The 24,063-nt window shown below is 38.5% G+C and overlaps 2 protein-coding genes across 8 annotated transcripts in view; one reads left to right on the top strand and one right to left on the bottom strand.

The window, feature by feature from the left end:
• ANKIB1 (ankyrin repeat and IBR domain containing 1) overlaps positions 1–1,070 on the bottom strand; it is an 87,725-nt gene extending 86,655 nt beyond the window's left edge. The window contains exon 1 of one of the 4 annotated variants that reach the window (XM_018909405.3): positions 879–1,070. The gene's annotated coding sequence lies outside the window, so the exon portion shown is untranslated. Of the gene's footprint in view, positions 1–631; positions 745–878 lie in introns of those variants that run through there. The other 3 variants (XM_009085946.4, XM_018909406.3, XM_018909402.3) reach the window with 3 other exon arrangements.
• Positions 1,071–2,559: 1,489 nt separating this feature from the next.
• Positions 2,560–22,805, top strand: KRIT1 (KRIT1 ankyrin repeat containing). Of its 4 annotated transcripts, none has more exons than XM_018909409.3 (17): positions 2,560–2,885; positions 3,545–3,666; positions 3,941–4,100; positions 5,186–5,278; positions 6,242–6,371; positions 8,469–8,712; positions 8,998–9,113; positions 9,540–9,683; positions 10,797–10,953; positions 11,217–11,324; positions 13,016–13,172; positions 15,326–15,477; positions 16,163–16,329; positions 18,180–18,267; positions 19,980–20,186; positions 20,493–20,609; positions 21,369–22,805. In XM_018909409.3, the coding sequence occupies exons 2-17, from the start codon at positions 3,565–3,567 to the stop codon at positions 21,402–21,404; spliced, it is 2,178 nt and encodes a 725-aa protein (XP_018764954.1). In that variant the 5' UTR covers positions 2,560–2,885; positions 3,545–3,564; the 3' UTR covers positions 21,405–22,805. The 4 variants fall into 4 exon arrangements, with proteins under 4 accessions (XP_018764954.1, XP_009084190.1, XP_050827775.1 ...); XM_009085942.4 differs by having other exon boundaries at positions 21,071–22,805; XM_050971818.1 differs by lacking the exon at positions 3,545–3,666 and having other exon boundaries at positions 21,071–22,805.
• The last annotated feature ends 1,258 nt before the right edge of the window (positions 22,806–24,063 follow it).

Raw genomic sequence — 24,063 nt, 5'->3', positions numbered from 1 at the left:
GAGGTAGACTGACTAGTCATGAATTATCAAGATTAATTTTTAAAAGTTGCCCAATTTCCAGTATGTGCTTAGACATGCCTGGGAGAGGGATACTGCTACTTACATAAAACTGCTATGGTATCAAAACTAAATTATTTCCACTGGGTTAAAAAAAACCAAAACAACAAAACCAAAAAAACCAAAACCAAAAAACAACAACCAAAAAACCCACACCCCCGAGATCGCGAGCATTTAAATTCATTCAAGGACTGCTGAGACGGCGTTACCGAGCCAGGAAGCCAGGGCACTGTCACAGCTCGCCCCGCAGCACACGCTCCCACTCTGAACACTCACACTTTTCGCTTCTGCCTTCCAGGCAAGATTCCCCGGCTACGAACAAGGCGGGCATGAACCCAGCAGCGGGACCTGGCTGAAGCCAGACCATCGAGCAGCTCCCAACTTTACGACGGTCCCGGCCGCCCTGGGGCAGCTGTCACCGATCCCCCCCACCCGGCCAGTTCCCGGGCGAGCCCCTCTACCCTCCACCGGCCGACACCCCGGGCCGGAGGCGGCCTCTCTCCCCCCTTATCCCCCAGCCCAGCGGCCCGCGGCTCCCGCCATCCCCTTTCCCCACAGCCCGCTGCGCACTAACCTCGGTAACCTGCCTCTTGTTCACCTCCGCACTCCGGCCGCTCCCTCCTCTCGCCCTCCGCTCCCCTCGCCTGCCGACGGCACCGTGGCGCCCCCGGAGCCGCCTCCCGGCCCGGCCCCCCCGCGATGCGCGGTGCTGCCGACGCCCCGATGTGCGGAGCCTCCAGGCTTCATCCGCAAGCGGGCTCCGCTCGCCGTGCCTTCCCGCAGCCCCCGCCTGAACCTCGCCCAGCGCCGCGGGCACTCACCGGCTCCTCACAGGGGCTCTCACCGGCCCTTCCCGGCGCCTCCGCGCCCGCCACTCAGAGCTTCCATGTGCCCAGCGGCCGCTCCTCTCCCGCTCCACTCCGGGTACGGCGCCCTCTGGAGTGCCCGCTCCAGTGGGAGCCTCACGGGCAGCCGGGGCTGTCACTCAGCTCGCCGGGGCCCCCGGCGCGGGCAAGCGCTGCGGCTGCCGCCTGCTCGCTACCTCTTTGTTCGGCGGCGGCGCTGACAGCTGCTGCCGGCGGCGCTCCGTGGGCCCGGGCGGCCGCTCCGCCTCGCCGCCTCCCCGCCCGTCAGCCGCGCCTCCTGCTCCCGGCCCGGCCCGCAGCCCCGGCTTGCTCCCTCCTTCTCCGCCCGCGGTCAACAACCGGCGGCGGCAACACAAGTTCAGGCCGCCGACCCGGAAACTCATCCGCAGCCGAGGCCCGCGGGGCTCCGACGGGAAGCGGATCCACCGCGCCGTGGGAGGGAGCGGGGCGGGGACGGGGCGGAGCAGGCCGGGACGCGGGGCCTGGGCGGCGGGCGCGGCGGGAGGATGCGGCGCGCAGGCGGCGGCAGGCGCCACCGAGGAAGGCAAGGCAGGCAGGGAGGGAGCAGGGCCGGGCAGACCTCCCTCACCCCGGTCCCGGGGCGGTCCTGAGCGCGGGGGAGCCGCTCTCGCCCCTCGGGGATTCAGCGGGAGCACCCCTCGGGGGCCGCTGCCCGGCGGCTTCTGGGCGCGGCCGGGGAAGTTCGGGGGCGTTTCCCGGCCGGGCAGTGCGGGGCGGGAGATGCTGGGGTGCGGAGCCGCCTCCCGCCCGTCGCCCTCCGGACGGGCCGAGGCGAGGCAGCGCCGCGGGGCTTCCGATGCTCCGGGACTCCCGGCCTCCGGGGTGGCGCGGCCGGGAGTCCCGGAGGGAGCCGCCCTCCGTCTCCTCCCGGAGGGTCCTGCGGGAGGCGGGAAGGGTTGGCGGTGCTGGGCGAAGCCTGGGTGAAGCCTGGGTGAGGCGTATGCCTTAGACCGGCAGCCTTTGGAATGGGGCCACATTATCACCTGGCTTTGGTCAGAATCAGTTCGTGGTGGTGTCTTCTGGTTGTGTTTATTGTCACATCCTTACAGCACCCCTCCCAGCCCCCTTCATCCTCACTTTTTGTTTTCTGGAGTCATACTGCAAGTCGGTTTCACAGACGTACTCATTCTGCACTGGATTTAGTGCAGAACAGTGGCAGAGGGAGTTCACCCACTGCTTATTCAACTGACCCATCACCTGTAATCCAGGTGACCCGGCCGTACCAGTGCAGGTTCCCTCCACACAAGCCTATGACCCAAACCCTGTGTATCCAAGCACGTGTAAGGAAACTCAAGGAACACGCCTTTCCCGGCTGTGCATAAAGAATGGTTGTTTCTTTTTCCTTTTAAAATTCTTAATATCCTAAAATATGAGTTCTTGTAAGTCAGCATGTTGCTTATTTCATTTTTTTACATGCTACTGTAATAGCATATTAAATACTAATGTAAATACTGTAAATTTGCTACTGCAAATCATTAGCTGTTTCTCTTCAGATATTATAGTGTTCACATTCCATCATTGAATCTTCTAACGAATCTATTTATCTTAACTGATGGTGAAAATACTCATGCTTATTGCTGTTATTTAGGTTGAGTCTTTTTCAATATCTTTTCAGGTAGTCTTGATCCCAGGAAAAATACTGGACTAAGGGCCTAAGAATCTGAAGACCTCTGTTTCTTGTAGAAGAGGTGGAGAAGCTAGAACACTAACATTTAAAATATGTGGAGGAATTAATCTGCAAAAAAGCATGTGCTTACTGATGCTATGGAATGAAAGGGTGTTCATGTGCAGATGAAGAAAATGATCAGCTGGAAGGTGGAAATGGTCAAACATAACCTTCTTTCTGGAAGCTGATATGTGATTTTGCTTTAGGAGGTTTTCCATATAATTTCCGTACAATTTTGTGATTTTTAGGAATTGTCACCTTGGTTTAACAGAAGGGTAAGCAAAGCTTTTTCTTAAATGCTTCTATTCATTTTTTCTAGAAACTAAAGAAATATTCCTTTCATAAACTTGATTTGAATGAATTGTGCAGCAGTTTGCAGCCCCACTGAAGTAAAACTAAGTAAATGAATCCATATTATAGATTATTTTTATCAGCTTTGTTACTTGGCTGTAGGCAAGACTCTGTTCTACTTTGTGGAGGGAGATGAAAAGCAGGTATTTTCTTGAAATCCATCCAGAACTCATAGAAGTGCAATACTTGTTACAGCACAATTTATAAATCACAGTGCTTGTCACTTTGAAATGGTTTTCTTGTTCAATTTCACATCTTTTCCAGAGTTCAAAATTTCTTTGGCCTTTTGTCTGGTTTGCAAAATGGGGAAGATAGTTACGAAGTAGAAAAAAATACATTGCTTTTATTTTAAAGATGGGTTAGAGAACAAGCTTATTTGTGTCCAATCTATATGACGTCCTATTTTCCCCTTTCATGACAAGGAAGCAGAATTGTATCAGCCATTGGCATTTCTCCAGCTAAAAAACAATAAATGAATAATGCAAAGCATCAGTGGATACGAGCACTGCATCCTGAAGTTTAGTGTGCTGTTGGATGTTTTTTTCGGCTGAACCTTTTCTTCCTGTTTATTCATTATTTCCAGTGATAAAGTAAGAAGGAGAGATGGGAAACCCAGAAAACATTGGAGATGCATATGTTGCTGTGATTCGTCCAAAAAATACTGCTAGCCTCAATTCTCGGGAATATCGAGCTAAATCCTATGAAGTAAAACTATTTATTTTCTTTATGTATTAGTTATTTGGTTTTTTAAATAGTATAGTAAATAAGTAATAATATAACAGAAGAGAATGTAGCCTTGTCTTTTACTCTTTAGTCTGCTGCAGAGGTCATTCTGCTTCTCAACATTTAGTACTTCTTGAATTTTGTTACTACTTTTACAGTAGCATAATAAATAAATAATAATAATAATAATTTTAAAAAGGTTTCATGCTTCTTGCAGCTGTGCTTAAACATGTTTGGTTTCATTATTGTTTGAAAGATTTTGCTCCTTGAAGTTCCCATTGAAGGCCAAAAGAAAAAAAGAAGGAAAGTTTTGCTAGAAACTAAACTTCAAGGAGGCACTGAGATAACCCAGAGCATTTTGGATTATGTATTGGAAGCCACCAAACCAATTTCACCAGCCAATCAGGGTATTAAAGGTAAAACCATTTTAATCTAATACACTATTGACGGCACTAAAAAAATGTTTTTTAAATTGGCATGGCAAAGTTGTGCAAAAGCATGAAATTAGTATAAAGAAAGAAGATACATTTTGAAGTTCATAAAAAAACCCCCTAAGCCAGCTATACAGCTAAAACGTTTCCTGTACCTTTGTTTTTCTTTCCAACTCTATAAAATGTTTACTAAATGATTGTTAATCAATGAATCTTTGTCTGTGCTGCTGCTTCACCTCAAGTTTAGATTTATAGCTAAACTTCCAGTAAACCAGATCAAAGTGGCTTTTTTATCATTAACTTCAGCGAAAACTTGAGTTGGACTAGAGAACTGATAGATTATTAAGTCATTTGTTCAGAAGACAGTATCTATATGAAAATATTTCTAGCAAAACTGTATCACTTACAGATGGAATTGGATGAGTACATTTTTTTCCCTTCTTGTTACATCTAGCAGAAAACATCACACTTGTGCTGACAAATTTGTTTTAGCCAGCCTATTACATTTCCAAGTTGGTATAAAGTATAATGACTAAAGGACTTCTGGTCTTTGCTGTGGACTTCATCTCTGTTGTTTACATGGTAAAATGTTGCAGGTGGCAATAGCTGCAGCTGAGTGGGCTTTACGGAGCTGATAATGCAGCAAACACACAGTAACAGAATTAATACACATAGAGGAATACCTTCTAAAAGCAAATACTCTGTTCCTTGGATAGTTTGGAGGGTTTTAATTTGAGTCACTCAGATGGCCCAAGCATTAATTATGCCCAGCTTAGTTTGTACACTGCTAAAATATGCAGCTGAGGTTGGAAAAGTTTAAAAAGGGCTACAGTCATATAATTTTTTCATGTTAATGGGTATATACCTGTTTATGTTCTTTAGTTTTTCATATGTATTTAAATTTTATTACCTTTCTTTAGATTATAGCTCATAATCATATTTTTTTTATTCCTGGAAAGTAGGGGTATCTGATAAGCTTTCAGATAGCCAACTCTAGATTTTTTCTTTGTTTGATGATTAATTAATTGTTTTGTGATTTGTCTGTTTTTTGTTTTTAAATAATGTGCTAGGAAAGCGTGTGGTGTTAATGAAGAAGTTTCCTCTAGATGGAGAAAAAGCAGGCCAGGAGGCATCTCTTTACATTGTTCCAACTGTTGTGAAAGGTAACATTGAGCATGATTTGTGAAGCTGAACCTATTTTAGCAGATGTTCACTTGATGGTTTATTTTTGTCAGACTTGTTTAAGTTGTATATATCTATCTCATTGATATATGATTATATTATATATATATTATACATATATATATAATATATGAGCTATTGATATATTTTAATATTATATATGGCTTTTTCTGTATTTAAACATTAAAAGTTGCAGACAGGTGCAAAACTCTCTGAATATTTTAAACTCTGAAGAAGTTTAAAATCAAGGAAGAAACTTTTGGTTTATTGTATTGCCTTTGTTTTTGTAACAATAGCACAGTTCTGGTTTAAGCAGTATTTGTACATTTGGTTATATTTCAAACCCAGAAATATAGAATTCTTGTGTAGAATTTGCTGACTGCAAGTCTTAGACATCCTATTCAGTTCAGTATTCTGTACTCAGAGTAGAATAAGTAATAATAAGTAAAAATAATACATAAACAGATTCTTTAGAGAGCCAAGTAAATGACTTGTCAAGAAAGTATTTCTAAAAATATTGAAGTAAAATGTATACTTTTGGGGAATCTTCTTCATTTTTGCCTTACTTATAAGACTTGATAAAATCTATCAAATAGATACCATTGTGGAGTTACCAGTGCCAGTACATACTCCTCCTAGTCCTGAGTCATATTCCATTTTTTTATGGTAACGAGATGCATTTAACATTTATTCCTCAGATGAGCCTGATCACAGTGATGGAATAGTGACAAAATATGTATGGATTTTAAGGCTAATCTGTTGGGTTGTGCATTGCTATGTTACTAAGGATTGTATGTAATTGCTGTCAATTATTATTTGGAGAAAATTAAGTCACTCTAGTCTAAAGTTATAGTCTTAATTAGGGATGTGTAACTACAAAAGATGTAGAAGGGAAAATAAGATTCTTCTCACGGATGTGTCTTCAGAGAATGTTTCTTTTTTAGATAATACGAAATATACATACAGTCCTGGATGCCCTGTGTTCTACTGTTTACAAGACATCATGAGAGTCTGCAGTGAATCCAGCACACACTTTGCTACACTTACTGCAAAAATGTTAATTGCCTTGGATAAGTAAGAGACACCATCAGTATAAATACATTAAAATGAAAACTTAGATATTTTATATCAATATATAAATATATATTAAAAAGATCATTTGTCAGTGTAACACATAGTTTTTATAGCATTCTTGTGGTTAAGAAGGAAATCATCATGGTATTTTCTTCATGTTTATCAGAAATTGAAACTTTGACAACATATTTCTAAAATTCTTTTTGCAAACTCAAGAATGGTGTGTTTATCTAAATCAAGTAGCTTTTTGGAAGTTCATCCTCACAGTGAATGTTTTGTAAAATCATAATGTTTAATCTTCTGTAAATGACATAATTGTCATTTGAGTAAGAGCATTTGCCAGAGTGAAGTAAAAATATCCTGTAATTGTATACCATTAAGATTTGCATTTAAATTAAATCTCCCTGTAGAAAGGGAGTGCATCTTCCCCAGACACACAAATTTATTTGCAGTAGGGAATTAACTTTCAGAAAGGTGATTACTTGTTTAGCCAGATTTTATAGTAGTTTGAATACATGAACAGGTTTTTTGTTGTTTTTTGGTGGGGTTTTTTTGTTGTTGTTTTCGGTTTGTTTTTTTTTTTGGGGGGGGGGTTTAACGTACCCTTAACTAAGAAATACCAGACACACTTGAGTATGAACTTATCTGCAGTAATAAAGTTAGCTGAAACCTCTGGCTAATGTAAAAAATCATGCTACAGGCTATTACCTAAAAGGTTTGTATGTGTAGGGTTTTTACAGTTTGTTAGTAGTATTTCCCTGTATACCATCATACCAGTTAAATTTATTTGCTGCTTGCTGAATGCCTTCAGGCTCTAAGTTCTGCTTAAAAGTGTTTCAAGCCTCACAAGAAGCCTTGGAGGTATAATAGAAAATAGTTTATATTTTTTATTCTCTCTGAACATAATCTGAAACAATCCTTCTCAAAGATTCAAACTGCCATAACTAATTTATCTACCAAATATTTAGAGAAAATTCCTGAAAATACCTTCAAGGTTGTTTATAGCACAACAACTACAATTTTACTGTTCTTTTTGCCAGGACTATGAGTAAGTGAAGAGAATGCTGCTTTTGCAGGACATTATAGCTTGGATTTAGGACTTAAAAAATAGGCCTAAGCATATGCACAGAACTTCAGGTTACCTTCTGCCATCCTAACATATGCTTCTGGGACAGACAAGATCTAAGTGGTCTGTCTGTGGATGTCCAAAGCATGTACTTACTTCTCTTTCTTCCAGGCTCAATCACTAAACAGAATTCATTGTATTCCAGCAAAGCACATTTTTACCTCAAACTTGTGAGAAAGCATATGCAGAAACCTAAATACAAACCTGCCTTTAGACCTTTAATGCACCACTTAATATAACACTAAAACAATTTAACAATTTGGTAAAAATATATTTATCCAAAACTTGAGATGAGCAACTTGTCCTGAGCCCTGTGTTGTATTCCATATGTGGTGGGAAAAATGCAGCAGGTGTACAGTAGTGACTTCTCCTGGTAGCACAGAATACAAGAGCTCTAAAGCTCTTCAATACTGTCAGTAGGAGTGCACTGAGAAGAGAATAAACTTCAGCAGAGCTTTATAAAAAGGCAGGTGGTAGCCTATGAGAAAGAGACTTAGCAGTTTAAAAACTGGGCCTTCTGGTTTGCTGCCTTTTCCTGTCTTTCCCTAATGAAACACGTGAGTTGAAAAGCTTAAGTCAGTACAGATATTGAAACTCACTCTTAAAAAAACTGCTTTAAGTTTCAGAATTTGTTCAGATTAGTACTGTTAATAAACTGAAAGTAAATGAAATGTTGGTGTGGTTTTGTGGTTATAACCCGTGTTAGTCTTAGTGTATAATTTCCTTCTCTTTAAGAGTTTTCGTCCACACAGAATTGAGCAAATACAACTGTTAAACTGAGTGTGGTTAACAAATTTCACAGAGAGTAATTTAGTCTTATAACATTGTCTGTGCAAATTATAATTATTTTTTAAAATTCAAATGTGTGATTATCATATATGTAATCCCTAATCAAACAAAATAATGGACAGCATGACCAAAATGATCCTTTTCTACCTGAAAATTAATTACTTGCCCATTCTCTCCTGCAGGTGGTTGGATGAACGGCACACCCAGTCTCACTCCATCCCAGCTTTATTCAGACCATCTCCTCTTGAAAGAATTAAAACAAATGTAATAAACCCTGCCTATGCTATAGAACCTGGTCAGACAGAGAGCTCATTGCACATGGGTTATACTGCCCTGGAAATAAAGAGTAAAATGCTGGCATTGGAGAAAGCAGATATGTGTATCTATAATCCTTTGTTTGGATCTGACCTTCAGTATACCAATAGGGTAAGAACTTTTTTTTCATTTTGTATTTGTGAAACATACATACATTTTCATTTTAGAGTTCATTCATTTATTTGATATGAGTGTGTGCTCATATCACAGTTGTTTATTTAGCAGTAAGTGTGCACTAGTTTTTCAAATTCTCATATTTGATGGTAATTGTCTTTCATTATAAAATATTACTATCGTAACTTTGGTTTTAAGAGAATACCTGACCAGAATGGAGGATTGTGTAGCCAAATCTCAGTAAGATATTTTTTCAGTTGTGTTTAAATTATGTCTTCACAGGTTGACAAGGTGGTAATAAATCCATACTTTGGCCTTGGAGCCCCAGACTATTCAAAGATTCAGATTCCTAAAAGAGAAAAGTGGCAACGTAGCATGAGCAGTGTCACAGAGGACAAGTATTATGTTACATTTGTTTTTCATTAATGCATAATTTTGTTTTGTTTTATTACAGTAGCACTTGGTAGACTTAAAATGAGATTCCTATTACTTTATGCTTCACTGTAGAAATACATATTTTAAATGAAATTCTATCTGAAATCTTTAAGTGTTGAAACACAACAGTTAAAGGATAAATCAAGAAAGATGTGAATTATAAACATTAGAGAAGCATTTCTTACTCTAATAAATACAGCTGTGGCTTGATTTCTGCATGACAAAAAACCTATTTGTATGAATACATCACATTTTAGCTGCATGAACTTTTTTTTTACTCTTCATGTAGATCTATGATTAGTGCTATGTTAGTTACTTAAAAAAAGTCAATGTTCTCAATTGCAATATTTCTGAATGGTGTTTTTCCTGCTTCCCCTTTTAATTTGTAGGGAACACCAGTGGGTAGATGATTTCCCTCTTCACCGCAGTGCTTGTGAAGGAGACTCTGATTTACTAAGCCACCTTCTGGATAAAAAGTTTTCTGTTAATCAGCTGGATAGTGACCACTGGGCACCAATCCATTATGCATGCTGGTGAGTCAAGTGTAGTTGTGCCAATCAAATGAGTTCTAGCTGTCATGATTTTTTACCACTATCATTTATGTAATTTATCAGCCTCCAAAAGAAGAAATAAAAAAAAACTCTCTAGACTTTTTATGCTTTCATTATAATATATGCTAGTGGTAACCTTCTGAAGAGAAACATTGCTTCAGGTTTTGAAATTATTTTCATTTGAATGGTTTTTGGGGACACCAGTTGTGAAGATCATGTCATCACATATTTACTGCCTCTTGTATCTCTCCTGACTATTCTAATTCCTGCTGGAGGCACTGGGTCTACTTTAGCATGGTAACTTTCACAGTCTGTGTTGGCTTAAGCCTGTGAGCAGTTTTACAGCACAGCAGTAGCTGAGCTGAGCATGTTTTGGTGCTGGACACACTTTAAGTGGGAAGCTGGAGCAGGTGATTTACAAAGGGCAACATGTCTGACTATAACTCTGTGATTTAATCTGTAAGTGCTTGAAAGCTTTTCTCAGTCATAAAAACGATTTTGTTTTATCTTCATGGAAGCTAGTCTTTGGTACATATAGTGGTCAGTATGTCTGATGAGAGGAATAACATGAAAATCAAACTTGATTATAAAAAGCTCACATTCTTACTTGCTTTTTAGTGTTTGGCAGAAAGTTTGTAAATACTTTATACATCAAATATACACAAGAGTTACCAGTTACAAGCATGGCAGTTAAGAATCCTCAAGATCCATCTGCATGAGAAGCAGAAGCTGAACTCTGATTCTGATTTTTTTTTTTCAGCTGAACTCTGATTCTCTGATTTTTTTTTTCCAGACAAAGCTGGACTCTGTTCTGCCATGACTGAATTGCTGCAACTACCCAAACTTAGCTAGCTTAAAGCAAGGTTCTGTTTGTCTATCATGAATCCAATCAATGTTACTAGACCAGTGATTACCAAAGAAGTGTAGAACCGATATTAATTTCTACAAACTTAATTTTGTTCCATTGTATCTGGTGTAATTTGAAAGCTAAAAACTTTTCAGTGTGGAAAAAACCACACTTTTTCATAATTAGGAACATCTGAAAAAAATTACTATATATTTGCTGTGTCTGTTCTGATTTAAACATGTCTGCAGGTATGGAAAAGTTGAAGCCACTCGAATGCTGTTGGAGAAAGGGAAATGCAATCCAAATCTTTTGAATGGTCAACTCAGCTCTCCTCTTCATTTTGCTGCTGGAGGTGGGCATGCTGAAATAGTACAAATTCTACTAAATCATCCCGAAATTGACAGAGTAAGTTCTGTTTGTGTATAGAAATAGCAGATTTAGCAAGTTTCTAGCTTGTGTATGAGAAATATTTTGGTGTCAGATCACTGATCTTGTTTAGCAATTACTGAAAAATGGTTAAGTGTTTTTGACTACCTCTGCTTTTCCTATTGTGTATCAATTAAATGCTTGAACTCGGGTGTCAAGAATTTTAATTATCTCAAAAATGTGTAAATATTTACCTGTCTCCAGTGAATCAATGTAGAACTGGTGTTTCTGTTTGTTTGTAGCACATTACTGATCAACAAGGAAGGTCTCCGCTGAATGTCTGTGAAGAGAACAAACAAAATGAGTGGGAAGAAGCTGCAAAACTACTGAAGGAAGCCATAAATAAACCTGTATGAGTTAATTTTCTAAATATTTTAAAGTTTATAGTTAATTTACACTTAATCTTTTAGAAGAGCTAGAGTCACTTCTGGCTGTTACTGGAAATGTTTGTACATTGAAATTGTTAGTGTGAATATTGGCAAACTGGAATTTTGTCTCTTTAAATGTTTCTGCTCTGTTTCATGGCTCAAGAAATACATGTAAGACATGTATTTCATAAACATGTTGCTCCAATTTATTTGTAGGAGCATCACATCAGCTACTGATTTTATGTCCTTTTTTTGATCATGCAACCATCAGCTATCTTTATGCATTCTTATCTTATATGTTGATAAGCAGAAGCATTCACCTGGCTAAAAGTAGGCTTCTATGAAATAGGCTTTTCATCAGTTAAAGCCTCAGTGCAGGCTTCCTTGGCAGCCAGTGGAGTTTTAGCCAGGATAGGAAACAAAATTTACAATGCAATTTCTCTTATCCTGAAGTAGATTTAAAATTAGTCAAATTATATAAACCCACTTGCTTCTTTTCTTTGATTTCATATGCAACCTATATCCCTGTAAGTAGGTGGTACTAAACCTGTCAGTTTTTCAAAATGTTTTAAATTATCTTCATTTCACTCTGCATGAATGATTTCCATAATAATTAAGGAAGGAACTGACCTTCATTTTAAGGATCTTATTGTGCAGTAGATGATGTGATGGTGTCTCTAATGACTCTGAAGACTAATGGACATGTTTTAAGTAGATTTCAGAGTATAATGCATGATGTTATGTTGTCACTTACTACTATTTAATTATGTCAATACATTAACTCCGCCTGTAAACTACTGCAGTAGGAATGACAGTGACTACTGCAGCAAAAATAGACTGATGTTTCGCATTCTGACCTCATTTTCAATCAGCTGTCATTTTCCAAGCCATCCATCTTTTTTTCCAGTAGTTTTTAGGAACTCAGTTCTTGATGACTTAGTAGATTTGAGGAAGAGAAATAACAAATTCCTGAAATGTTTTTATTCAAGCAGCTGAAACATCTAATCTGTTACAGAAATGAAAACAAGACACTTCATTGATTTATGACTTGCGCATGTATGCTTTAAGCACCTGATTTATGTTTATGTATGTCTTTCAGGAGACATAGTGTGGGCTCACATGCAATTCAGTGAAAGCTATGGGAGTTCTAGTTGAAGGGGAAAATTATTTATTATTTATAAGATTTATTTCGATTCTATTACAGGAGCACTATAAGATTTAGTGAGATTTAGTGAGATTGTATTCTTGTAGTGGGTTTTGAGTAAAGGCTGGTGCTTCCCTCTAAAAATAAGTCTTTTTAGTATAGGGTGGAAAAATTCATAACCTGCTGGTCGTAGCAAAATGAACATTTTAGGATATGCATAGGGAGCTGAGCCCAGATTCCTCGGGGAACTTTTAAATACCTGCTTGCCTTGGAGTTCAACAGAAGTCCTTAGAATACCATAATGATCTTTCTTGGAGTTATGGTTGTAAAAAACACAGTATAAGAACTTGCATAGTATAAAAACATAAAACACAGTATAAGAACATGACACAAGCAATTTGGGTAAATAATAAATACGTAGGAGTTGTGCAATGTTCTTTTTCCCAGCATTGTAGATGTTGCTGATAAAAACACAAACAGAAAGGATTTTAACAAATTGTTGGTGTAATATATTCCTGTTTTTGTGTAGTATGAGAAGGCACGGATTTATCGTATGGATGGGTCATATCGCTCTGTGGAGCTGAAACACGGAAACAACACAACTGTCCAGCAGATCATGGAGGGCATGCGCCTGTCTCAAGAAACTCAGCAGTACTTCACTATCTGGATCTGTTCTGAGAACCTCAGTAAGTAAAAGGGACAATGGCTATACTTGAGGGTTTATCATAGTTTATTTCTGTTTGCCTTTAGGAAAAAGTAATGCTGTCTTAGGAGAGTAGGAGACGTGCTCTCTGACAGGCTTCACAGCCTCATGTCTCCAAACTGCTTTCAGAGCTGTGGGGAGATTCTCTGTTTTAGCTTTTACTTTGGGTACCCTCAATAGGTCTGACTGTATCACTCTGGCACCTATAATGTATTTCATCCAGGAAGATGAGGCTGAGCCAGGTTGCCTTTCTGTTACAGGGCACCTTCCTGTCGTAGGCCTTACTAGTTGCTTATCCTGGATTTATCCATATTTTTCTTCCCAGACTATCTGAGTTTGGATGCATATAGTTGTTTTTATCAAGGTTTGGTCTTTTTAAGTAAGATGATTAATGTTTTTTCATTAGGTCCTTTAATCATATTAATTTTTCTGTGTTTTGTACCAATATAATTTTTTATAAACAAGTTTTCAAATGTATTTGATAGGAGAGAATTCTGATGTAATTATAATATATAAAATTACATATATATTATATACATATATAATATATATGTAATTTATATTTATGGTATTTTTCGGTATTTCTGATGTAAATAAAAAAGATATTATAGTTTTTATTTGAGATATATACTAGAAGATAAGTAGAAGCCCAAGAGTCAACAAGTGTGGTTGGGTATTTTCAGATAATGTGGTTAACAGTACTTCTGCAACGTGATAGCTATGGGACACCTTGTGGATTACAAAGCTCAGCTGTGGTCTAGTAGGATACTGTGTTGAGAATGTCATTAACACAGAAGCCTTGCATTTAAAATTTTATTTACTGTTGGCAATGCTCCACTACAGTACTCTTGTTACTTTTTTTTTTTAAAGTAGCTCTAATTATTGCAGGAAATCTTTTCTTTATTTTTCTTTAATCTTTTTCTTCCGGTGTCATACCATTGGCCTTTTTACTTTGCTGTATTGCCACATGACTACTGTAACCCTCAGCTAAACATAGATGTTAATGTGAAGAAAAGGAAGTGTTTGAGGGTTAAAGTCTTGCTACTTTTGCCTTTTTAAAATATGTATGTATTGTTTCCTAAAATCATTGAGGTATTAGCCTTGCATTTGAGGGGAAGAGCTCACTGATAAATTGTTTGTGTAACAGCAAGTAATTCTCTAGATATTTAGCCTAGATTTGAAAATGAGCTCTTGATTTGTGGCTTCAAGCACAAGTTTCATTATAAAGTATGTTGCAGTTTGTATACAACTGTAAGGACAGTAGGTTTCTTGCTTGTAGAACAGATGATGCTTTTCTGTGTTTGAATGTCAGATGGATAAGTTGAATGAACAGATTGTTCCCAGTGAAAGATGTTGTGCTATAATATATCCATTTACACTTTTCACATGATGGGAAATGCCACAGTGTGAAAGCCAAAGCAGTGAGGGTGAGGCAGATAGAGCCTCCTAGAACCTCACTCCTAGGAAACAGCAAGTGATAACCCAAGGACAGGCAGGGTGAGTGAGTAAGCCAAAGATACAGACTCTAGTACATAATAGGACTGTAGCTGAAAGCTCTGTATTAATTTCTCAGCTCTCATATACACAAGAGAATGTGAAACATTGATTGACTTTAGCCTGCTAAGAATCAGGAGATTTTACAAATTAAAAAGAAGAATGGCTTCTGAAAAGAAGAATGTCTGTTCTGAAAAGTTTATGGTTTTTATATATATACAAAAAGGGCAAATACATTTAGAAGATAAATTATATCTGTATTTTTCTGTCAGAAATAAGATTATTGGACTTTATATTTCTCTGTATTTCTCTACAATAATAGAGATAAGAGTCTCTCATGTCTTACTATGGTGTTTTTAAGGCCAGTCTTGGTACTCCATTAAATTTTTATATAGCACTTCACTCCTGAAAAACTGAAAATAACATAGTGAATTGTTGCTAAGAGTTTTGTCAATAAATCCATATTTTCAAAATCTTTTCTATATAGCAGTTTAGAAAACATAGGAAAATGTTTGTTAATGAGTCCTCAATTTGAGGTACTCTGGGTTTGGTGCAGCATTTAATAATTTATGTGTATGTGTGTGTGTGTATGTGCTGGGTTATTCAGTTTGTTTATTTGGAAACAAACCTGTTATTTTTCAGGTCTCCAGCTGAAGCCATATCACAAGCCTTTGCAGCATATTCGAGACTGGCCTGAAATATTCACTGAACTGACAAACTTGGATCCTCAAAGGGAAACTTCACAGCTTTTCCTGAGAAGGGATGTGAGACTTCCACTGGAAATAGAAAAAAAGGTCAGCACTTGGAAGTGAATGAAATTATGGTCAGACTCAGAACACTTGGACCGTCAACACTCAGTGTTTATAGTGACTGTAGTAATTTCCAAACTTTTAAAGCTGACATCTCCTTTTCTGTAATGGTTTGAGTCTTCACATTCTTGCCTTCCTTTTCTGTAAAGTTGGAATCTTCACATTCTTGCCTTCCTCTCTCTTGCCTTCTTATCATCTCTTTGTTCACTCTCTCTTTCTCACCCTCTCTGTTGGGTTTATCCAAGGTCTCCATGTGTCAGTCTCTGTCTGTCATACAGCTGAAAACAACATGCCTGATTTTATTCCTTGTGCTGTTGTTTTTCAGTTAAATTGCTGTTGTTTCTTTTTATTGGTTGATTTCAGTGGGATTATGCAAACATATTACTGAAAATAAATTTATGGGGGAAGAAACCCTCAGATACCAATATTTCTGTGAACTTTTTGATTGGACATGGTGTGCTAGTTGCCTTTCATTTGTGTGTTAGATCAGTGAAGTGTTGAATTAAGTCAATGAAAAACGATGCTTCTATTACAAAGCACTGCTACATTGTACACTTCAGTCAGGATCACACCTTTGTTTTCTGTCTCTGAATCAGTGGGAAATGCTTTTCATGGTTTCTAAGCTTACTTTCCTTTTTAAAGAAATAATATTATTTAAATCTTTTTACAGATTGAGGATCCCTTGGCTATTCTTATACTTTTTGATGAGGCCAGATATAATTTACTGAAAGGTTTTTATACATCACCTGATGCAAAGCTGATTACACTGGCAAGTCTGCTTCTACAAATAGTCTATGGAAATTATGAGAGCAAGAAACATAAACAGGGCTTTCTAAAGTAAGTATGTGTTTAAAATTTAAAATTATGGGTTAGATTAAGTATTTTTAGATAGCACTTCCTATGGAACCCTCAAACTTTAGGTATGATATAAATGTTGGTATTCTTCATCAATGAGCTATAGTTCAGAGTAATCATGTAACCATTATAGCATTAATGGAAGTTGGGTACTGTGTGTGAAAATGTATTAATCTTAATTATTGCAGTCCTAGACAGAGGGGTGGAGGTTCTGTAGTGTGTTAAATCTGTCCTGAGATACAGTAATACCAAAATAAACTACAGTATTTATTGAAGGGTTCTGACAGGACTGAGGCCTTGAGCAATGTTGAAGAAACATCTTACTATGGCAGTTGGACCAATGTCTGGGATTGATTTTCCCTCTTTGGACAGACCATGCAGCGATATTGTGTCTCTTCTGTCATTTGTAGCAGAAATGCTGTACTAAATTAGTCAAACCCATAGCACCAGTAGGGCTCAGCCAGATGGTATTTTTCTCTCCCCTTCTCTCTGCATGCCAGCAGAACAGTAGCTGAGCTATTTTGGGATGGCTTGTTCTTCCCACATACATTTCTGCAGCAGTATCTGAGCCCATGAGGATTCCAGTTCTCTACTGTGTGCACCTTCACCCCCTGCCATCTCCACTTCACTTCATTCATTCTACAGCAGCTGTGCTCTTCTGGAATGCTGCTATGCTTCTCATCTTCCTTTATTCACAGCATTAGCTGAGCTGCCTTGGCCTGATAGGTTTTTGCATGTATTGTCCTGCAGTTGCACAGCCAGTCAATGGAGCACAAGGGGAACAGGATTTAAGTGGGACTGCCCTCCTGTACGAGTGTGCAGTTCAGTATGGCTGAGTTTTGTATGAAACTACTCCCTGCTGGCTCCCAGCAGCTGCAGCGTGGTGTTCCTCTCCACACGGAGGCCTATCAGTCCTGTGGTTCCAAGTTCATCCTGCTCTGGGGAAGTGTTTGGCTCTACAGACAGGACTACCTGCAAAGATAGTTTGGGCTAGATAAAAAGCCATTTGGACATGCTTTCCATCCACATTCAGATAATTCTTTTTTATATAGATGAGGAGTTTCATAATCTGTTTTTCTTTTTGTAGTAGACATAAATGTTCATTAAAAGACTGGTAATTCTGTAAATAGTTATTGTTTTTGTGAGAGTATCCTTGACCTTAAAGATCTGATGCACTGTTCTGTGTAGGGTTTTTGCTTGGCAGATTATATATACTGCCAAATACAGTTTAAATAGGTTACATCACTAGGTCTTGACACTGTCTTAATTGTACATAAAAGCAAACTAGTAAAGGCTTGCATTCTTCCTTTTAGTTTTTTTTTTCTTTCCTGCATTTTGTTTTTTTTTTAAAAGGCAGTTGATGCAAGTAGCTTCTCTTTGGTGTCATGTAATATATAACTTCAATGTGGAAGTTAATTGGGCTGAGTCCTTGGTAGTGCTGACTGCAGGAGTGGAAGGAAGATATCTACAGTCTGTCGTATTTCCTGAGTATGTGATATGCTGATGTAAATGGCATTTTGTATATAATTTTAGCTTCCAACCTGGAATTCACCAAACTGCTCTCTAGCCAAGTATGAGTTGTGTGTTCTGCTGGCATTTCCTCTCCATGCCATGTCCATGATGTTTGACACAGAGTGTATAATGCAAAGGTGGATCTTCATTAACTGAGAATTGCAGTGTATCTTAGGAAACCATCTCATCTGATGAGGCAAGATGGAGTAGGAGCTGACTGTCTAGCTCAGTATTTGACTTCAAGGTACACTGTGGCAGACATTGTTCTTTTTTCTTTGTTTAGTGAAGAAAGATTTTGTTCCTCTTTGTTTTTCTCTTAGTGAAGAAAATCTTAAATCTATCGTTCCAATAACTAAACTAAAAAGCAAAGCTCCTCATTGGACAAACAGGATACTTCATGAATACAAGGTAAGATAAATAAGCAGGTAGCAGAAAATCCTGTTCTTTAACATTTTTGACTGTTTGGTTGTCCATTAATGAACAGTAATACTGGTATAAAAAAGCTAAAAATGTGTATGCTCTGAATATTTGGGATGGGTTGTTAGAATATATTTCTTGTACAGTTACAGATCTCTTCGTTAGAAGTAAATACGTTTGTTATCTGTTCATTTACCTTCAATGTTGACTCTGTATTGGGCACAATTCCAATTTAGGTATAGATGTGAAAAAATCTACTCTGATTTAAATTTCTGTGTCCACTTGTAGCAATAGATCCCCAAAGTCCTTTTTGTCAGTGTAACTTGTATCTTAAGGACCTGGTAGTGCTGCTGATGTACATGGGCGCACACACTACACACACACCCCTTTGTTTAGAGCACTTAATTGAGCAAAAATTTTAATTTTTTTTTTACTTGGGCTGCTTGTGTAAAAATGCATCTAACTGAGGGCTGTGGGTCCCAAATGAGGTCAGATTAAATTTGTGGTCTTCACAAGTAAATGTGGAAAAAGTGAGGTGTGTCAGAAGGAGAACTGTACCAGCTGACGTTGGTAGCTGGCTAAAGGTAGCTGCCAGGAAACATTGCAAAGGCAATGTTAGTGAATGTTTTCAAACCTTGTGAATGTTTTCAAACCTTGCTTCTCTTTTTGAGATGAGATTACTCAGTCATAAACTTTCTTTTGGTGCTCACACCTTTTTTGTCAGAAAATAGCAGATCATTCCTATTCTTTCTAATAGAGATGAAGGAGGGGGTGATGGTGGTCTAAGACTATGGTGTAGCAAAGTCATCTACTCTGTCATCAAATTATATGTAAGAATGAGCATAGCTTTCTTGACTTCTGCTTTTGAGACAGTATTTTGGGGTGTGGGGCATGGGGGGAAGGGGCAAGAAGTTGCAGTCTTTTCTTCTGGAGATTTTAGATGTTAGAAATGGCTGTGTAGAATTCAGGCAAGCTGTAAGGCAGGGTATGGATCCAGAGAGGCTGATCCTGTCTATCACACCCACAGTCATGGCACCCTAACTATTGAAGATTTGTGTTCTCCCTCCTGTCTGCCTTCTGATCTTGTCCATGGCCCAACCAATTTTTTATTTGTTAGAGTGGTTGTTATCATTTTGGTTTGAGGAACACTCCAGCAATAGTTGTTCTGACTGCTGCACTCTACTGAAGAGGAAGGAACAGAAGCCTGTCTCATTCCAAATGAAGGCTCCACTAATGAAAAGAGATCTGCATCTCTCTTTTGATTAGAAAAGAAAAAACAATCTGTGTTTTTGGAAGGAGGTATTTGCTCATCTTACCATGTCTCACTGGATTGGACTCCTTAAAAGAAAGAAGAATACTTAGTTTTAAGGATTGTGATGCATTTGGTGTTAGATGGGTGCATAGCTGCTTATCCTGAGTCCCAGTTACTTCTGGGAGAGGCAAAGCTGTGGGGCCCTTCAGAGGTTGTGTGTCTGTACTCAGATTTCCAAGGCTCTTATAGGTGTCTGGGTTTTGCCTCGGGCTCTTCTTGCACTTGAGCCTTTCCATGGCTCTAAGGTTTAATTTAGCTGTAGGAAGATGGTTGATGGGAAGGCACTTTGGAAATAGGCATTTAGTAGGGATTGCACTGAACAGTGAATTTTTTTCAATCAATCAAAACTTTTGGAAGGACTTGTTGATTGCCATTGTTTCTTTATTTTTAGAATCTTAGCACCAGTGAAGGTGTCAGTAAGGAGATGCATCACCTTCAGCGCATGTTCTTGCAGAATTGCTGGGAAATTCCTACTTATGGAGCAGCTTTTTTCACAGGACAGATATTCACCAAAGCAAGTTCAAGTAGCCATAAAGTCATCAAAGTGTACGTAGGAGTAAACGTAAAAGGGCTGCACCTCCTCAACATGGAAACAAAGGTCAGCTTAAGTGAACTGCCAGTGATAACTGTAAAATTTCATTCTCTTTTCCTAAAGTCTTTGTATTAGAAGTGATTTCCCATCCAACTGTTTAGTTAAACTTGACTGAAAATTTCCAAGATTTTAAGATCTTTATAAGTCACTACCAAAGTCTTGTATTTTTTCACTTTACTAGTTTATGAACTACAACTGTGTTGTGGAAAGTAGTGGTTTAAATCTGAATCTTGTCTTTGTGAATGAAGGGAAGTTCAGTTTGCAAGTATGGAGGATATTTTCTGAGTGACAGTTTCCTACATTTGGTCATAGGCTTTACTCCTCAGCCTAAAGTACGGTTGCTTTATGTGGCAGTTGGGAGATGGAGATACGTGTTTTCAAATCCACAGTCTGGAGAACAAAATGAGCTTTATTGTACATACCAAACAGGTAAGCACTATCATTTAACATCCTTTATGTTCAATTATTTTTTTCCTAAATTAGATACACAAGCCTCTTTTCTCTTGAGATTAACCATCCTTGTACAATATAAAAGAAGCCTAAGCCAAGCCCCTACAAAAATTATTTTAAAACTTTATTATTAATATTTCAGAATGTTTTGCTTGTTTTCTTAGCACGTGACGCCTTCAGAATTCAAAATATATAAAATGCATCTATAATTATTAGGATAAACCTTTTGTTTAATTGAAACTGTTTCTTGCATATGCCTAATCCCTCATTCTCTTAGATTAATTCCAAATATCATGAGATTCAGAGAGCTGGAGGCACTAACTTTGTGATCAAAAGTAATGGAGTTTGAGATTGGATAAAGCTGAGAATTGCTTTTGTCATGTACTTGATTGTCATAGTTCTAAAATGCTGATAGAATTTAATTGCATCCCCTTACATAGGCAGGACTCGTTGTAAAACTCCTGATGAAATTAAATGGCCAGCTAATGCCAGCTGAAAGAAACGAGTGATGGAAATGAACAGTAATTATGAGATGGCATCTGATGGCTGAGCAAAAAACAACTTGTTCCTCCTCGTAACAGGACTTCCATGTATATGAATTTTACACAATAGAAAAGTCAATTTGTACAGTTTTTTAACTTTGTACAGAAGCTGCATGGTTTATTTTTTTAAAAAAACTATACAACATATCTATTATTTTTATAAGTATTTTTGTGTTTCATATATTAACTATTGTAGGGCTTGAGCTTAACCAGTAAAGCTGATGAAATCTAGATGGTTTACCGAGTTCGACGAGCATGGATCCAGTAAAGCTGTTGTTCCCAGAGAAATATGGGACTACCAGTGCCATTAAGCAAGTCTCAGTTAACCTATTTACCTTTTGTGTCATTGTGTGGAACATCAAGGAGGTGGTATATGTTGCAGTATTTTGTAGACACCCTCTATTTTTAAGATACTGTTGATAAATATGCTTAAAAGACCAGTTAGACCTTTGAGCAACTACTTTTGATAAACTCTTGTTTTTTATTTGGTTTCTGACATTTTAGCTTGCTTTATTTATACTCTCAACTTTCTCATACTTTGTATTCATATTTATTCTAAAATACTGCATGAGGATGCCAAAAGGGAAATACTTTTAATCATTCAGAAGCCATATTGAATGTTTAGCATGCTTGTTTTGTAAAATGGATTTTTACTTTTGCTGTGCAATATAAAATGTATGTATGGAGGAGAGGGAGACAGGGATTTACAGATGAATCTTACTCAGAGGACTTCAGAAAGTTTTATAAATCCTACCCTGGATTGCAACACATATGCAGTAACAAAAGCTTATACAGGAGGTACTAAGTTATTTCTCTTAAATTAATTTTCTTACTAATTAATTCAGTTTCTTCAGCTAAAGGCAGTGCAGGATGCAGGAATGAAGATGACAAGGAAGTCAGAACAGTTTGTAAGCATTCTGCCTGCTCTTTGTAGAGTCAGGGTTGGGGCTCCACAAGTTGGGTCCCAAGTGTTAGGTGGGATTCTATGCAGTCTGAAACATATCCTTGTACGTTAAAATAGAATCTATAACACAGATCTTTGACGTTTCTGGTTGTATTTCAGGGTTTTAAGTGCACTTGACTATTTCTTCCGTGTAAACTGCATGCTAAAAACAGTGTGCAATATTTTGTAAAAAAAAAGCTTTTTTAAAAAATAAAAATTAGCACTTGCCTCTAAGTTTTCAAATAAAAGCTAAAATGAATGTGAAGAACTGTGCTGTTGTATAGTAACTTTACTCATACCTTACTAGTAACTGCAGTTTAAGAAATTAAAGTAGTAAGCTGTTAAAAACATGAACAGGAGACTTGTATTTTGTATTCTTCTTAGCAAACTGTAATTTTCTACTTAAACTTCACAGGCTTAAATAACAGTAAATTTTCATGGATTGTTATGCTTTATTTAAGGTAAATAATGCAACAGTCAGGTCCTTCATCGTGCATCCCTGCTATCACTTGGCACTGGTATCAGAAATACATTTCTCTACATAGCACTTTCTTAGAAAACTAGAGGAAAATGTTAGGAAGGTGTGTCAGTTGCCTATATAACTATACTATCAATATGCCTTATTGCTGTATAGTCCTTTCTGCTAAATTCTTATTTATTACTACCTAATAAATCGTTTGCAACAAGTCATACTTGGTGTTTCTATTTTTGTAGCCAGCATGAAAGTGCCATCAAATGTTACAGCAAGCAGGTGTTATTACCAAAGAGCTGTAGTTTGCAACAGGTTGATCTTTGTAAGGTATGTAAGAAGAGCATGAAAGTGGACCAGAGAAAGAGTCCCATCATGACTCTAAATTAAGGTAGTGCACCTTGGAAACTGCTCAGGAATTTACCAGGTAAACTGTTCATTTTGGCAGGACAGAGGTTTGCAGATGTTGCACATCAGTGGAGCCACTGAGCAGCAAGAGCCCAACTATGCAGTCCCAGAGGCTTCCCGCACCTGGGTACACAGGAGCTTGCACTGCCCTGCTGGGGCAAGGCAAGTGTGTGCCCTCCTTTCATCTGGAAGCAGGGAAATAAAAAATGGGAACAGAGAGAAATCCAACACCACTGAGCCAGACCATTAGTAACAGCCCTCATCTCACTACCAAAAAAACCCCAATGAAAATGAGCTGCAAGATGGGCAAAGCTGACACTTGTGCTTTTTTAAACATGAGATGCCCAGCTTACCACCTACAGTCCATCTAACAAGCACTTCTTCAAAAGCAAGAACCTGTACAGCTGCCAAAAGCAAAGATTTGAGTAGAACACTCAGCCAGACCCTGTAAGGCAGAAGCGTAACTGAGAACTTAAAACTGAAAAACAGGCAGGATTTTACCAAGTGGAATAACTGACCCCCCTGACCTCAGTGAGCAACTTGTTCAAGAGGGAAGCCTTTGGTCCTGGGGTGATGTTCTGCTGCTGCTGCTTGGTGCAGTTGCTCCAGGGATGTGAGAGTTTCCCAACCATTGTCAGCTTACAGCTGGATGCATTTTGAAACTGGGCTGTTGACTGACAAAAGAGATACAGGTTCAAGAGAAACAACATACATGGTTTGCAAAAGCTCTGCTTTACCTTAGTTGTTAATACAATAGGGTAAAGATATAAAAATAATGTACTAATTTGCTCTTCTATATAAATTGAAATATAATTAGTAATTACATAAAAATTAAGTAAAATCTATATTCATATATAGGTAATTCATCTGGAAATCCTCTCCCTTGGAAGAAATGGACTGACACTATTTCACCAAAAATGTCCTTACTTCAGCAATTGACAGAGCAGGATGTCAATAACAACCAGTGATGGCTCTCATGTCCCCCAAAAGAATTGTCAAGGCTTGTAAAATGAAGGAACTCTTTTTCAATCACTACAGAACTGATGAATTTCCTTTGGCCCTGAAATTCAG

The sequence above is a fragment of the Serinus canaria genome, chromosome 2 (genome assembly GCF_022539315.1).
Source record: "Serinus canaria isolate serCan28SL12 chromosome 2, serCan2020, whole genome shotgun sequence".
In the NCBI taxonomy this organism is placed as follows: domain Eukaryota; kingdom Metazoa; phylum Chordata; class Aves; order Passeriformes; family Fringillidae; genus Serinus; species Serinus canaria.
Note: the sequence above shows the minus strand (reverse complement) of the source record. Positions and strands in the feature narration are given on the sequence as shown.